The sequence below is a fragment of the Sinohyriopsis cumingii genome, chromosome 8 (assembly GCF_028554795.1).
Source record: "Sinohyriopsis cumingii isolate HCF-2022 chromosome 8, ASM2855479v2, whole genome shotgun sequence".
NCBI lineage: Eukaryota > Metazoa > Mollusca > Bivalvia > Unionida > Unionidae > Sinohyriopsis > Sinohyriopsis cumingii.
In genome coordinates this window covers 23,830,330-23,845,569 of record NC_142968.1, presented here as the reverse complement: position 1 = coordinate 23,845,569, position 15,240 = coordinate 23,830,330, and the positions used below count along the sequence as shown (strand labels likewise).

Here is a 15,240-nt window from a genome sequence, read left to right as displayed (position 1 = left end):
TGGAACAATGTGCTACTGTGTATAAATGCTGCACAATAAGCATCAGGAACAATGTGCAACTGTGTATAAATACAGCACAATAAGCATCTGGAACAATGTGCTACTGTGTATAAATGCTGCACAATAAGGATCTGGAACAATGTGCTACTGTGTATAAATGCTGCACAATAAGCATCTGGAACAATGTGCTACTGTGTATAAATGCTGCACAATAAGCATCTGGAACAATGTGCTACTGTGTATAAATGCTGCACAATAAGCATCAGGAACAATGTGCTACTGTCTATAAATACAGCACAATAAGCATCTGGAACAATGTGCTACTCTGTATAAATACAGCACAATAAGCATCTGGAACAATGTGCTACTGTGTATAAATACAGCAAAATAAGCATCTGGAACAATGTGCTACTGTGTATAAATGCTGCACAATAAGCACCTAGAACAATGTACTACTGTGTATAAATGCTGCACAATAAGCATCTGGAACAATGTGCTACTGTGTATAAATGCTGCACAATAAGCATCAGGAACAATGTGCAACTGTGTATAAATACAGCACAATAAGCATCTGGAACAATGTGCTACTGTGTATAAATGCTGCACAATAAGGATCTGGAACAATGTGTTACTGTGTATAAATACAGCACGATAAGCATCTGGAACAATGTGCTACTGTGTATAAATACAGTACAATAAGCATCTGGAACAATGTGCTGCTGTGTATAAACGCAGCACAATAAGCATCTGGAACAATCTGTATAAATGACGCACAATAAGCATCTGGAACAATGTGCTACTGTGTATAAATACTGCACAATAAGCATCTGGAACAATGTGCTGCTGTGTATAAATACAGCACAATAAGCATCTGGAACAATGTGCTACTGTGTATAAATGCTGCACAATAAGCATCTGGAACAATGTGCTACTGTGTATAAATGCTGCACATTAAGCATCTGGAACAATGTGCTACTGTGTATAAATACAGCACAATAAGCATCTGGAACAATATGCAACTCTGTATAAATACAGCACAATAAGCATCTGGAACAATGTGCTACTGTGTATAAATACAGCAAAATAAGCATCTGGAACAATGTGCTACTGTGTATAAATGCTGCACAATAAGCATCTGGAACAATGTACTACTGTGTATAAATGCTGCACAATAAGCATCTGGAACAATGTGCTACTGTGTATAAATGCTGCACAATAAGCATCTGGAACAATGTGCTACTGTGTATAAATGCTGCACAATAAGCATCAGGTACAATGTGCAACTGTGTATAAATACAGCATAATAAGCATCTGGAACAATGTGCAACTGTGTATAAATGCTGCACAATAAGGATCTGGAACAATGTGTTACTGTGTATAAATACAGCACGATAAGCATCTGGAACAATGTGCAGCTGTGTATAAATACAGTACAATAAGCATCTGGAACAATGTGCTGCTGTGTATAAACGCAGCACAATAAGCATCTGGAACAATCTGTATAAATGATGCACAATAAGCATCTGGAACAATGTGCTACTGTGTATAAATGCTACACAATAAGCATCTGGAACAATGTGCTACTTTGTATAAATACTACACAATAAGCATCTGGAACAATGTGCTGCTGTGTATAAATACAGCACAATAAGCATCTGGAACAATGTGCTGCTGTGTATAAACACAGCACAATAAGCATCTGGAACAATGTGCTACTGTGTATAAATGCTGCACAATAAGCATCTGGAACAATGTGCTACTGTGTATAAATGCTGCACAATAAGCATCTGGAACAATGTGCTACTGTGTATAAATACAGCACAATAAGCATCTGGAACAATATGCAACTCTGTATAAATACAGCACAATAAGCATCTGGAACAATGTGCTACTGTGTATAAATACAGCACAATAAGCATCTGGAACAATATGCAACACTGTATAAATACAGCACAATAAGCATCTGGAATAATGTGCTGCTGTGTATACATACAGCACAATAAGCATCTGGAACAATGTGCTGCTGTGTATAAATGCTGCACAATAAGCATCTGGAACAATGTACTACTGTGTATAAATGCTGCACAATAAGCATCAGGAACAATGTGCTACTGTGTATAAATACAGCACAATAAGCATCTGGAACAATGTGCTACTGTGTATAAATGCTGCACAATAAGGATCTGGAATAATGTGCAGATGTGTATAAACGCAGCACAATAAGCACCTGGAACAATGTGCAGCTGTGTATAAATACAGCAAAATAAGCATCTGGAACAATGTGCTGCTGTGTATAAACGCAGCACAATAAGCATCTAGAACAATGTGCTACTGTGTATAAATGCTGCACAATAAGCATCTGGAACAATGTGCTACTGCGTATAAATGCTGCACAATAAGCATCTGGAACAATGTGCTACTGTGTATAAATGCTGCACAATAAGCATCTGGAACAATGTGCTGCTGTGTATAAACGCAGCACAATAAGCATCTAGAACAATGTGCTACTGTGTATAAATGCTGCACAATAAGGATCTGGAACAGTGTGCTGCTGTGTATAAACGCAGCACAATAAGCATCTAGAACAATGTGCTACTGTGTATAAATGCTGCACAATAAGGATCTGGAACAGTGTGCTGCTGTGTATAAACGCTGCACAATTAGCATGTGGAACAATGTGTATAAATGCTGCACAATAAGCATCTGGAACAATGTGCTACTGTGTATAAATGCTGTACAATAAGGATCTGGAATAATGTGTATAAATGCTGCACAATAAGCATCTGGAACAATGTGCTATTGTGTATAAATACTGCACAATAACCGTCTGGAACAATGTGCTGCTGTGTATAAATAGAGCACAATAAGCATCTGGAACAATGTGCTACTGTGTACAAATGCTGCACAATAAGGATCTGGAACAATGTGCTACTGTGTATAAATGCTGCACAATAAGCATCTGGAACAATGTGCTACTGTGTATAAATGCTGCACAATAAGCATCTGGAACAATGTGCTACTGTGTATAAATGCTGCACAATAAGCATATGGAACAATGTGCTACTTTGTATAAATGCAACACAATAAGCATCAGGAACAATGTCCTACTGTGTATAAATGCTGCACAATAAGCATCTGGAACAATGTCCTAATGTGTATAAATGCTGCACAATAAGCATATGGAACAATGTGCTACTGTGTATAAATGCAACACAATAAGCATCTGGAACAATGTGCTACTGTGGATAAATGCTGCACAGTAAGCATCTGGAACAATGTGCTACTTTGTATGAATACAGCACAATAAGCGTCTGGAACAATGTGTTACTGTGTATAAATACAGCACAATAAGCATCTGGAACAATGTGTTATTGTGTATAAATACAGCACATTGATACAAATGTGTTAATGAGGCAATTGGTTGGCCTGTCAACATTAATTACTCAAGTTTACGCATTAGAAAAATAGAAGAAGAAACGAACATTTGATATATATTGCTGCATTATGTAATTTAATTGAAGGATGTCATATAAAAATAACATTAAGTAATTAATAGCTTATATACTCCTAACTGTTAACTTTCATCAATTTGTAAAACATTCTATGGTATGCAGCAACATGATACCGTGCAGTACAATACTGGGTGCACAGTTCTTACTAGGTATGATTTTGAGGAGATTTTGAATTCTTGATTTACTTAGAAATTTATATTTTCTGTCCTGGAAATATGGCAAGTATTGCTATTACTAGTGTAGTGGTACGCTACATGAAAATCTTGTGAAATAGCAAGTGCATGAGTTTCCATTTGCAATCTCATTATGATGTTTGATTCAACTGGGGCAGATTCAGATGTCTGAGAAGTTTTAAAGACCGAGAAAAAACAAAAAAACAAATATGACACAACACGTGTGTGGTTGTAGTTTCTGGCTTTGCAGTAGTTCTTGAGATAATTTAGTTAGTTTAACCAGTGACATGCATTGACTGTGGGTCTGAAATTCTACCAAATAGATCAACCTCTATGTATGTGAGTCTGCCTGAAAATATTTTGTATGGTGTGTTAACGAAGTTGGAGCGAAGTTCTTATATATATATATATATATATATATATATATATATATATATATATATATATATATATATATATAAGAAAAAGTTGCTGAAAATTTGAAGTGGCCAAGGGAGCATTGGACTCAATTATTACAATGTTTACTCATTGGTAAAGCTAGTGATATTTACCGTTCACTGTCAGTTCAACAAAGTGGTGACTATGATACGGTCAAAGAATGCATCTTAAGGGGTTATGAGTTAGTCCCTGAAGCTTATCGGCAATAATTCAGAAACTATAGAAAAGAAGCTGGATAAACTAATGTCGAATTTGCTAGAGAAAAAGGGCAATTATTTGATAGATGATGCTTAGCCAAGAAAGCAGAACAAGATTATGAAAGTCTTAAACAACTTATATTACTTGAAGAGTTCAACAACTGTGTACATAGTGACATTAAGTCTTATCAGCCTAATACAAGCCCTTCTAAAACTCAAACTGGCACAACTTCTAAAAATCAAACTTCGGATAAGCTTGATTCAAGATCCTTGTCTCTTCCTACGTGTACCTATTGCAAGAAAAAAAGACACGTTATTTCTCATTGCTACAAATTGAAAAATAGGCATTAGAATCAAGACAGACCTGTTCCAAATGCTCTTATTTGAAAGAGGTCAAGGTCACGGTCATGTATTGAAAGCAATACATTTGTTGGGTCTAACAAATTCCAGTCTGATTTGATTATGGAGAATTATGAACCATTCATATCGAAGGGTTCTATAACAATCTTGGGTGAGTATGCCAATACTATCACTATTAAAATTTTAAGAGACACAGGAGCTTCTTTTATTGTCGGGTACTTTGCCTTTTTCTGAGAAGTCTTCTTCTAATGAGAGTGTTCTTATTCAGGGAGTTCAGTGCGGCTTTGTTAATGTTCCTCTCCATAGTGTAAGGAACAGTCTCTGTTTTACCCGTTGAGGGCATTCATTTATTACTAGGCAACGACCTAGGTGGAGACAAGGTTGTGGTTAATCAAGTTGTAACTGGCAAGCCTTGCTTGGATCAGAAAGTTGATCCAACTGAAAAAGAATTCCCTGATGTATTTACAGCTTGTGCGGTTACCACACCTATGGCAGAGAAAGCTCTTGAGAATGATGTTGATAAGGAAAGTATTTCTATAGCTGACACAAGTACTGGTCAGGCTTTTGATGAGGTCACTTTCATTCCTTGTTTGGATTAATATGAAGGTATTAATCACAGTGATCCTCTTTTAATGACTCATTCTCTTTATTCGAATCAGGGTGATAAACAACAATCACTTGGCCTTGAACAGGAAAAAGATCATGAGATCTCCTGTTTGTTTCAAAAGACCAATAGTGAAACTGAAACTACTGAAGTTCCTGTCTGTGATTTCATTAAAAATGGAATTCTTATGAGAAAATGGAGACCTGCCGAGGTACCTACTGATGACGAATAGCCAGTGAACTATCAAATTGTAGTTCGAAAACCTTACAGACAGGAAATACTTAGTCTGGCCCATGAAACTACATAGGTTGGTCATTTAGGGATCAATAAACCTTATCACCAGATCTTAACTCACTTCTATTGGCCAAAAATCAAAAGTGATGTTGGTAAATACTGTAGATCTTGTCCTACCTGTCAAATGGTAGGAAAACCAAATTAGAAAATTCCCAAGGCTCATCTACAACCTATTCCTGCCTTTGACGAACCATTCTGTAGAATGATGGTAGATTGTGTTGGTCCCTTACCTAAGACCAAGTCAGGTAACCACTACCTATTGACCAGTATGTGTGCATCAACAAGGTTTCCAGAGGCAATGCCCTTGAGGAATATAAAATCTAAAATAATAGTAAAAGCTTTGATAAGGTCTTTTACTCAATTTGGCCATTCTAACTATATCCAATCGGTCAAGGTTTAAATGTTAGGTCTGGAACATTCCAGCCTATATTGCTTGAATTTGGCATTCAGCAATTCAAGTCAGAAGTAAAGCAATGGTTCGACAGAACTATAGTGGAGAGAAATTTTGAGTTTAGTAATAATGGGGTTATGTCTCTCTTGCTCATTCTTCAAATTTTTATTTAGTTGAAATATTACGACCCGTACAAGGTTAAGAAGAAAATTAATGAGTTTAATTATAATATTAGTGCTCCTGGGATCTAAATAAATTATAGGAGTACCATTATATTAAAAGAAATAGCCAGGTTAAACATGCAATTAATTTAGTTGAACCTGTCTCACTCATTGAAGAGATAAGTGAAGGAATATTATCGGATTCTACTGACATTGGATTGACAAATCTTCGGAATTCAGAAATTATGAAAGATCTGGACCAGAAACGTTCACATTTGCAAGAGCAAGAAAGAAATTAACTTAAACAGTTATTATTCGAATATGAGCACTCATTTCCAGATGTTCCTACAAGGACATATACAATTTTCCATGACGTTGTAAATTCCAAAACTGTCAAATAACACTCGTAGAGGATGAATCCTCTCAAACAGGAATACTTGAAAAAAGAACATCAATATTTGCTGGATAATGATTTCATAGAGCCCAGCAAAAGTGACTGGAGTTCACCATGCACACTTATTCCAAAACCAGATAAAACTTTCCGTATGTGTACTGATAATAGGAAAGTGAATAGTGTAGAAAAAACAGATTCATTCCCATTACCAAGAATCGATGACTCTATTTATAAGACCGGGAATGCCAAGTATGTCACCAAATTTGACCTTCTGGAAGGCTTTTGGCAGATTCCACTAACGGAACAAGAAAAGGAAATTTCGGCATTCGTGACTCAAGGTGGACTTTACCAACATAAAGTAATGCAGTTTGGGATGAAAGGGTTGCCAAGTACATTTCAACGCCTCATGAATATGATTACCACTGGTCTAGAGAACTGTGATGCTTACATCGATGATGTCATCATCTACAACGACACCTGGAAAGAACATTTAGCAACAATTTGGAAAAAAATTGATAGTCTCACGGATGCATATTTAGCAATCAATTTATCTGAAAGTGAGTTCTGCCGTGCTAGTGTTACATTTATAGGACCCATCGTGGGACATGGACAAGTTAAACCTATAGATGCTACGGTCAGGGCTATCTCTGAATTTTCCGTGACTGTTAATAAAAAGCAACTGATGCGATTTTTGGGTATAGCTGGATACTATCGAAAATGTTGTTTCAATTGTTCTAACATTGATGAACCCCTGGCAAATTTATTGAGTAAGTAAAACAAGTTCCTTCGGACTGAAAAATCTCAGGAGGCTTTTGACAAGTTGAAAGCCGTACTTAAAAGCTCGCCAGTTCTTACAGCTCCAAATTTCAGCCAATCATTTAAATTGTCTGTTGACGCAAGTGATGTTGGGGTTGGAGCAGTTTGGATTCAAGAAGATGAAAGTGGTATTGATCATCCAGTGTACTATTTTTCCAAGGAATTAAGTAAGCACCAAAGTAATTATTCAACAATCGAGGAGGAATGTTTGGTTTTGATATTGGCATTACAACATTTTGAACTTTACATAAGTTCAGCTCCTTCTTCAAATTTTGTATTCAGTGACCACAACCCCTTACTTTCATCGACAAGATGAAAAATAAAAATCAAAGACTATTAAAGTAGAGTTTGTTGTTACAGGAATATAATCTTGATATCAGGCACATCAAGGGAAAATATAATTTAATAGCAGCTGCACTTTCCCGTGTATAGAAATGCATTATTTCATGTACACCGTTTGTAATTCATAAGAATACTTCTTATGTTTTTCTTAAAACTCATGTATAAAAAGAAATCTTTATCATATAAATCTTTCTTTTTATGGGGGAAGGTATTACATATATCAGATTTAATTCATATTTACTTTAATTTAATTGTTTGTCTGTTTTAAATTTTTTATTCTTTTGTATTATATGCTCTTATAATGTAAATTTATTCACTGGAGATGGTATTTTTCTAGAAAATCGGTTGACCTGAATCATTCTTTTTATAAACATCAGGTGTTGATCTAAATCTTGACCTTGTTTCAGAATTTGTAGCAACCTTCGTAAACAAGTTCTATTTTATTTTAAAATGACTGGTTTTCGTCAGGGACATTGTTGGTGTACGTGACATAAACACGATCACGTTACATCCAGCCCCCTTTCGATTTCGCAATTCCGGTTTTTCCATTACTGCGCATTTGTTAGTTTTGATAGAGATGCATAGAGAGATATTTCTCAGTTTTGGGCTATTTACACTGATGTAAAGTTATTTTGTTGTAGCCAGATTTTGAGTTATAATTTTCTTCAGATCAATGTCCAAAGGATTAATTCTTTTTTCTCTGGAAATATTTTGAGGAGTGCTCACACAGAAATTTTGAAAGACATTGCTCACATTTAATTTGGATTTCCAAAACCGGAGTGTCATTATTTGTATTTCTACAAGGAACTGTAAAAGACATCACAGAATAGACTACATCACACGTCATCGTCATCCCTCTTGGATTTTTCATCAGGATTCGAACTTGAAATTATTAGAACATTTATTACTAGTACTTTTGCAATTTAATTCGTGGATTATTCTTGGATTATTTTTGGATTTGATTCTTGAAACCGTAAGTTCTTCTCCTTTTTTGCATTTTTACAGAATTTTTCCAGGGAAATAAATTATTTGTTAAATTTTAAAAAGCTTGTTGTGTTCACTCTTTCTGTGTTTCTGTTTATTCGAGCCTAAACACGTAACAATGTATGTAGCTGTACAAGGTAGATAGGTAGGTAAGGGAGTTTGTTTTTCTATATGTATGAATTGTCATTACAATCTTGGTACAGTGGACAATGCGAAAGCTAATTTAATTTTAAAACTTGTGATACAAAAATGTGGGTGCCAGCAGAGTTAGACTGGATGACACAAGGCACGTATTCAATGTTATCAAACCAGAATCAACTGATTTAAAGTAAGTGTGCTCTGGTTTGTAAGTACTGACTTGGATAGCTGTATGAGGAGAAAGACGATGGATTAGGTAAGGACTGAGGCATATTGACGGCAGTAGGTTGTCCTTTTTTGTGACATGATTTAAAGCCTAATCCTTTGTTCTACTATTTCACACTATATTTCTCCGGGCGACATATGACAAATAACGAAATTATGAAGAATGCAGTTCTGAGTCTGACACAAAATACTAGATGAATGACGCTTTACTAGGCGAAAAGTCGATTGCTAACTATGCAATACAGGATGTTTAATGCAATATAGGATGTTTAATGCTAAATAACGAATACAATAGCTGGAGGAATGTAGTAACTTTAGAAATGCTGATTGTACGGTAATAAGCTCCGATACCGTGCAATTCTCTGATTGTAAGTAACACAAGACAAATGCAAATGCCCATTATTATGTTTCAGTCTGGATAAAACGTGCAAGTTTCTAATATCGTGTCACTTCAGACTAAAATATAGTACAAAACGATATTGTCCATCGAGAATCGGTGTCATATTCATGTTAATAGAATGAGGAGGGAAAAGCCTAGTGTTTGTTACCCAGTCATGTTGCATTTGGTTTTACGCTCACTGACATATCTTCTGCACTTGGCTAATAGCTGATTCTCGTTGATCGCCAGTAAACTGACCAATCGTGTGAATAGCCTTGACATTTCCCAACTTACATCTTTCATCTTGAAACAAATACTAAGTAAAAAGTACGAATCTCATGGGTATGTACTAACATCGAAAATAACACAGCGCTTCCAAGTAACATATTTTAATGACAACATGAAATAATAATCACATTTAAATGATGCTGAATACTTTTACAAACTGTATACACATCTAGTTTTAGATTTAACAGCTCGTCCACAATAACATATGCACATAACATACAAATGATTCTATGCGCCTCCTTTAGGACTGCAAAACGATGACATTTACTCGAAGAATATGTGTTCAGATTTTATCCATGACAGTTATCCCACCTGGCAACTGTTAGGGTTTTGTGTGTGTAGACTATGTAGGATTTCGATGGGACCCACAAGATAAACAATTGTGATCATTACAGCAGAAAGCAGGCTCTTCACTGAGGAGGTAGAAAAGTTCACCAATATGGAGCTTGGAACGTCACCGTTGGTCGTCTGAAATGAAAATAGTCTTCACGATACATAAAGGCTAGCGACATATAGTTTTGCTTTCATTTGTATGCGCAAACACAGTATCAAAAAGTTTTGTTTTCATGCGACAAGTCTCACCTCTTGTAGTAAATTTCACCCCAAATTACCATTAGGAAACTCTTCTGGCGTAGGAATGTTTTTCTATTTGACTTTTACTGTCTTTCTTCTTACGTATCTTGGATTGCATTTGACACAGACTTTACTGCCAGAATTATTTGAAAATGTACGATCAGACGGTGTGTGTGTGTGTGTGTGTGTGTGTGTGTGTGTGTGTGAAAGATAGAGAGAGAGAGAGAGAGAGAGAGAAAGTGTGTGCGTGTGTGTGTGTGTGTGAGAGAGAGAGAGAGAGAGAGAGGGACAGTGTGTGTGTGATTTGGATTTTTAACGTAGCATTAACAATTTTTCAGTCATATCGCTACGGCGTCTGCAGTGTAACGGTTTATAATAATTCTAGCCCTGGGGCATCATGTCCCACCCAGTCACATTATCCTGACACCAGGCCGACCAGTCATAACACTAAACTCTTAATGCTGAGCGCCAAGCGAGCGAGAGAGAGAGAGAGAGAGAGAGAGATGCCATGTGTGGGATTTTCTTAATGGCACGGGTTCGAGTCCTGCTCAGGACGAATTATAACTGTCTAACCTGTCTGATTATATTGGTATTATTATATATACATTTCTCTCATGCAATCATGTGTGGGTAAGGGAGCGACTTATCGGTACCGAATTAACTTTCAGTCTTTCTTTACAATCTAGTTAGGAAAAAAATGAACGAAATAAACTTTGAAAATTTTATTCTCTTCCTTTAGGCGCTAATGGGGAAATTATTTCAGTGTCGAACTTTATGAAATGTTGTCTCCAGTTATCTCCCTTTACCTATACCCGTGCAAATTTATTAACCATTAAAAGTTTAAGGAAAACTTATATTGTTAGAAATTTTACTTTTTCAACAATACAAGTAGAATTGGATTTCATTACACGGCAAATATAACGATCTAGATTCCGGCCTTGTGACACCCAGCTGTCTATACAAAGGTAGTACAACTTTCCATTGACTCACTAATAACCATTTTAACTGTATAAATACTTTCCTGCAATATTTTCTTCATTTTTATCCTTGAACTTTTCTTACATGACTGTATTACTGCTTATTTTATAACGTTTGATACATACATTTTAAAACATGCTTTATATTTATCGATGAAAAGCAACAAGTTCTAAATGAACATGCACAGTTCTTTGCTACGCTAAATAACGGAAGATAAACGTGCGTGTAACATATACACATCACAAAAATGTAGAAGCGTGTTGAATCAAAGAATACTTTACATACTTACCGAAGCTGGGGATTCATTCTAATGATTCTGAAAAGAAAAGAAAAGAAAAGCATTTAAAACACAATGCTTGACAGTGATACCTTTTAAATTCATATGGTTTTTACTGTCATTCTGAAAGTCAAGGTCTGAGCGGTGTTTGTGTGTGTGTGTGTGTGTGTGTGTGTGTGATTAGGATTTTTATCGTAGCTTTAAAAGAAATCAGTCATATCTCTACGATGTCTGCAGTGTGACCGTTCACAGTGATGTCTAGCTCTATGGCATCATGCCGCAGACATCTAGCATGAGTCCCACCCCAGTCGCAATATCCTGACACCAGGCCGACAAGTCCTAACACTAACTTCCTAATGCTGAGCGTCTTGCGATGCAGCTGTATCATTTTTACAAGTCTTTGGTTTGACTCGGCCGGGGTTCGAATCGGCGACCTCTCGCATCCCAGGCGGACGCTCTAACCAATAGGCCACCGGAGCTGTCATGGTTTGAGCGGAAAATATATTTTCAACTGACTTGACTCTTAGTGAGGAGCATCCGACAGACGGAATGAAATTGCAAGTTTAGAGACACATGAAGTTAGTTGTTTGATGCAAAAAGTATCTTTCTGGTAATATATATATATATATATATATATATATATATATATATATATATATATATATATATATATATATATATATATATATATATATATATATATATATATATATATATATATATATATATATTAAATTTCAGTATTTAAAGATAATGTTTCTATTTTTCTGTTTGAAAAATCATTTAATGACACTTTTCTTGATAGAATCATTTTAACGCACCAAGAGAAGGATGGGAGTTCCAACACAAGGCATGGACGCTGGTGCATGAGGGATAGACTATACGTGCCGCCTTTACCAGGGCATATGTTTAGTTCCCACTTCGGGCGAAATGACACCTGTATTTGTCTGAACAAAATCGGAAACGTTTATGACCTGTTCTTCCATGACATACAAACTAGATTAAAAGGTATGGTTCTTAGTCAATATTATAGATGTATTCTATGTATTATTCTATTTTGTTTTTGTTTTGGGGGTGAAATATTTTAGGGTAAACGCGGACGTTTACCTTTGTATAACGAAGCCGTTATTATTCATCCCTTTATTACAGTCCGCTAATGTAATTGTCACATAAGTTTGTACCTACATGATAATATAGGTAAATGAAAAGTAATATACGGCGACAATTATCGGACGCAGGACTGTAGAGAAGTCATACTCAAAATGGACTTTCTTGGGAAGGGACTTCATTGAATTACCTCGTACACCTTTTTAGAGCAACTCGCCATACCAAAGCTGGCGGCGGATAGCTAAGCCAGTCGCCACTGCGGTGTCCTCTTACACCTGTGTTGGATTTTCATATTAGGAAGTCATAACAGTTTATGATTTTATGAGTGATTAGATTGTTACGAATGTAAGTGTGGTACAAAATTACAGTTACGCCATTGAGAATTTTCCTTGCAACACTGGTTCCATATAGGCTCATGACGAATTATAAATATCTAACTTGTAGGTTTATATAGGTGTCATTCTATACAAATATGTTTCATATGCTCGTGTATTGGTGCATTCAATATAGGATCGAGTGTTGAACGCTTTCGTTTCTGTTTGGAGGCAAGGGTCAATTTATAGCTATAGTTTCACGTATATACCTTGCATTTCTAAAATGAAATTTCGTTGGGTTTATGCATTCCATTTGACTAACCTCAGAGTTATCGTGCACGTCGAGCACTTTCCGTTCACCGTTCTTTTTTTAATAATCTTTTTTTCTTACCATACGAACCACATAAACTTATGGTTATACGTCAGTAGTATACATACATTATTTATTGTGGGAGTAAAAAGCAAAATAATTTAGGGTCAACACGCTGATTATAAAAGCGATGAGACGTTGCCCTTTGTGTAACTGGGTTGTTGTCTGGCATTCATTTATTACGGGCTGCTAATGTAAGTGCCATATTGGTATGTACCAACATGGAAATACAATTCAGTGAAATGCAATGATCCGAAAGTGACATTTATCAAGAGTAGGACTGTATATACGTCATGTTGCCCATTACGACTTTCCGCTAATGAGTATTTATGGAATTACACCAGAGAGCAGGGGATAGATTGCTAAATTGGCTCTCGTCCACATGTTTAACTTAATGCTATTGTTCAGCTGTTCAAGTTTAATTATGAAAGATAAGAACACATTTGAGAATTATGTGTTTTGGGTTTGTGTTGTTCTTTTGATTGGTGTGAGGAATGTACAGAAATACCTAAAGTGGTTAGAAAGTATAGCTAGCTACAGTAGCAGTAGTCATACTGGGTTCTAGATAGGTGGAATACAAGTATCTTAAAAAGTGCCTCCATGTCAACTACTTGGATTGGTTTAGTTAGGTGACCATTGTTTTCAGCACAGGCTATACGTGGTGAACAGTATATTTGGTAAATGATGAACAAAAAAAAGCCCTGGAAAATGGCACCGGCACACGGGAAGCTTCTGCTAAGCTTTCTAACATACCCACGTTGACCTCCCGGAAACTCGAACCCACTCTGGTAAGATGTCAGGGATCTGTAAAAGCCAGCGCCTACGACCACTCGACCACCTGGGAATTCAAGCAACTCTTTTAAATTGATTCAAGCTGTTTGGTACACAAGGCTTTTTCAATATCATGAGGGGGGAAGAGGCATGTATTTTTGCATCAACGTTATTCTGCCTCAAGACGGCGTGAAATTGGTGCCTGTATGGATAACCCTTATAAAGACTTGTCAAACCAAATGAATGACATATTGATTCTCTAATTTACCATTACTATCCATAAATATGGAGCTATATTTTCAACAATAGGCAGGTTGATGCGACATCAAATTTGTGCTTAGAATTTTTTCCTTGCACTGTATTTTTATTTTCATTTACTTGTTATAACACAAGTAATTATCATGTCAAATAAACAGCTTTTGTGCCTTCAAGTTTGGCTTGAGTTTAGATATATACTATGTTTCATGTTAGGTAATTCAACGTATGTATCTTGTTTTGTTGGCCGTAATGACTTTTGTAAGGCATTAGTGTGCATAAACCGCTATAGCATGCCGAGTAAATGGGAAATGAGTGCCTTTCCCCAAACAGACACCGAAGCATCCGGGGACCCCGAGTGGCCGAGTGGTCTAAAGCGCTCTCTGTTACGGATCACTGCCATCTCACCTCTGTCTGCGTGGGTTCGAGTCCAAGGCTTGGCTAGCGTGGGTACGTGGGAAAGCCTGCCAGTAGCTTCTCGTGGGTCGGTGGTTCTTCCCTGGGTTTTTCAGGGTTCTTCCTCCACCATTAATACTGGCCGCCATGTATAGCCTATCGTGTGCTGAAAAATGGCGTTAAACACTACAACAACAACAACAACCGAAGCATCCGATGCGAAATAACGAAATATTTTCTTTTATTTATTTTGATTTTCGAGTAATATCTTAAAGATGCACACTGTTTTGAGTTTGTATTGGGTTCGGCTCAGATTGTTGTTGGGTTTATCGACATTTTTCAGCACAATATAGGCTATACATGACGGCCAGTATAACTGGTGGAGGAAGAATCATGGAAAACCCCGGGAAGAACCACCGACCCACGAGTAGCTACTGGCAAGCTTTTTCGCGTACCCATGTTAGCCGAGCCTGAGACTCGAACTCACGCGGACAGAGGTGACA

At 36.6% G+C, this 15,240-nt stretch overlaps 1 protein-coding gene across 1 annotated transcript in view; it reads right to left on the bottom strand.

Moving 5' to 3' along the window:
* Nucleotides 1-9,781: 9,781 nt before the first annotated feature.
* The window catches only part of LOC149793146 (uncharacterized), a 29,760-nt gene continuing 24,301 nt past the window's right edge, over nucleotides 9,782-15,240 (bottom strand). The window contains exons 6-7 of the mRNA XM_089967069.1: nucleotides 11,537-11,563; nucleotides 9,782-10,164 (exon numbers count right to left, since the gene is read on the bottom strand). Of these exons, the coding sequence (XP_089823195.1) occupies nucleotides 10,128-10,164; nucleotides 11,537-11,563 (64 nt within the window). The 3' untranslated portion in view covers nucleotides 9,782-10,127. The remainder of the gene's footprint in view (nucleotides 10,165-11,536; nucleotides 11,564-15,240) is intronic.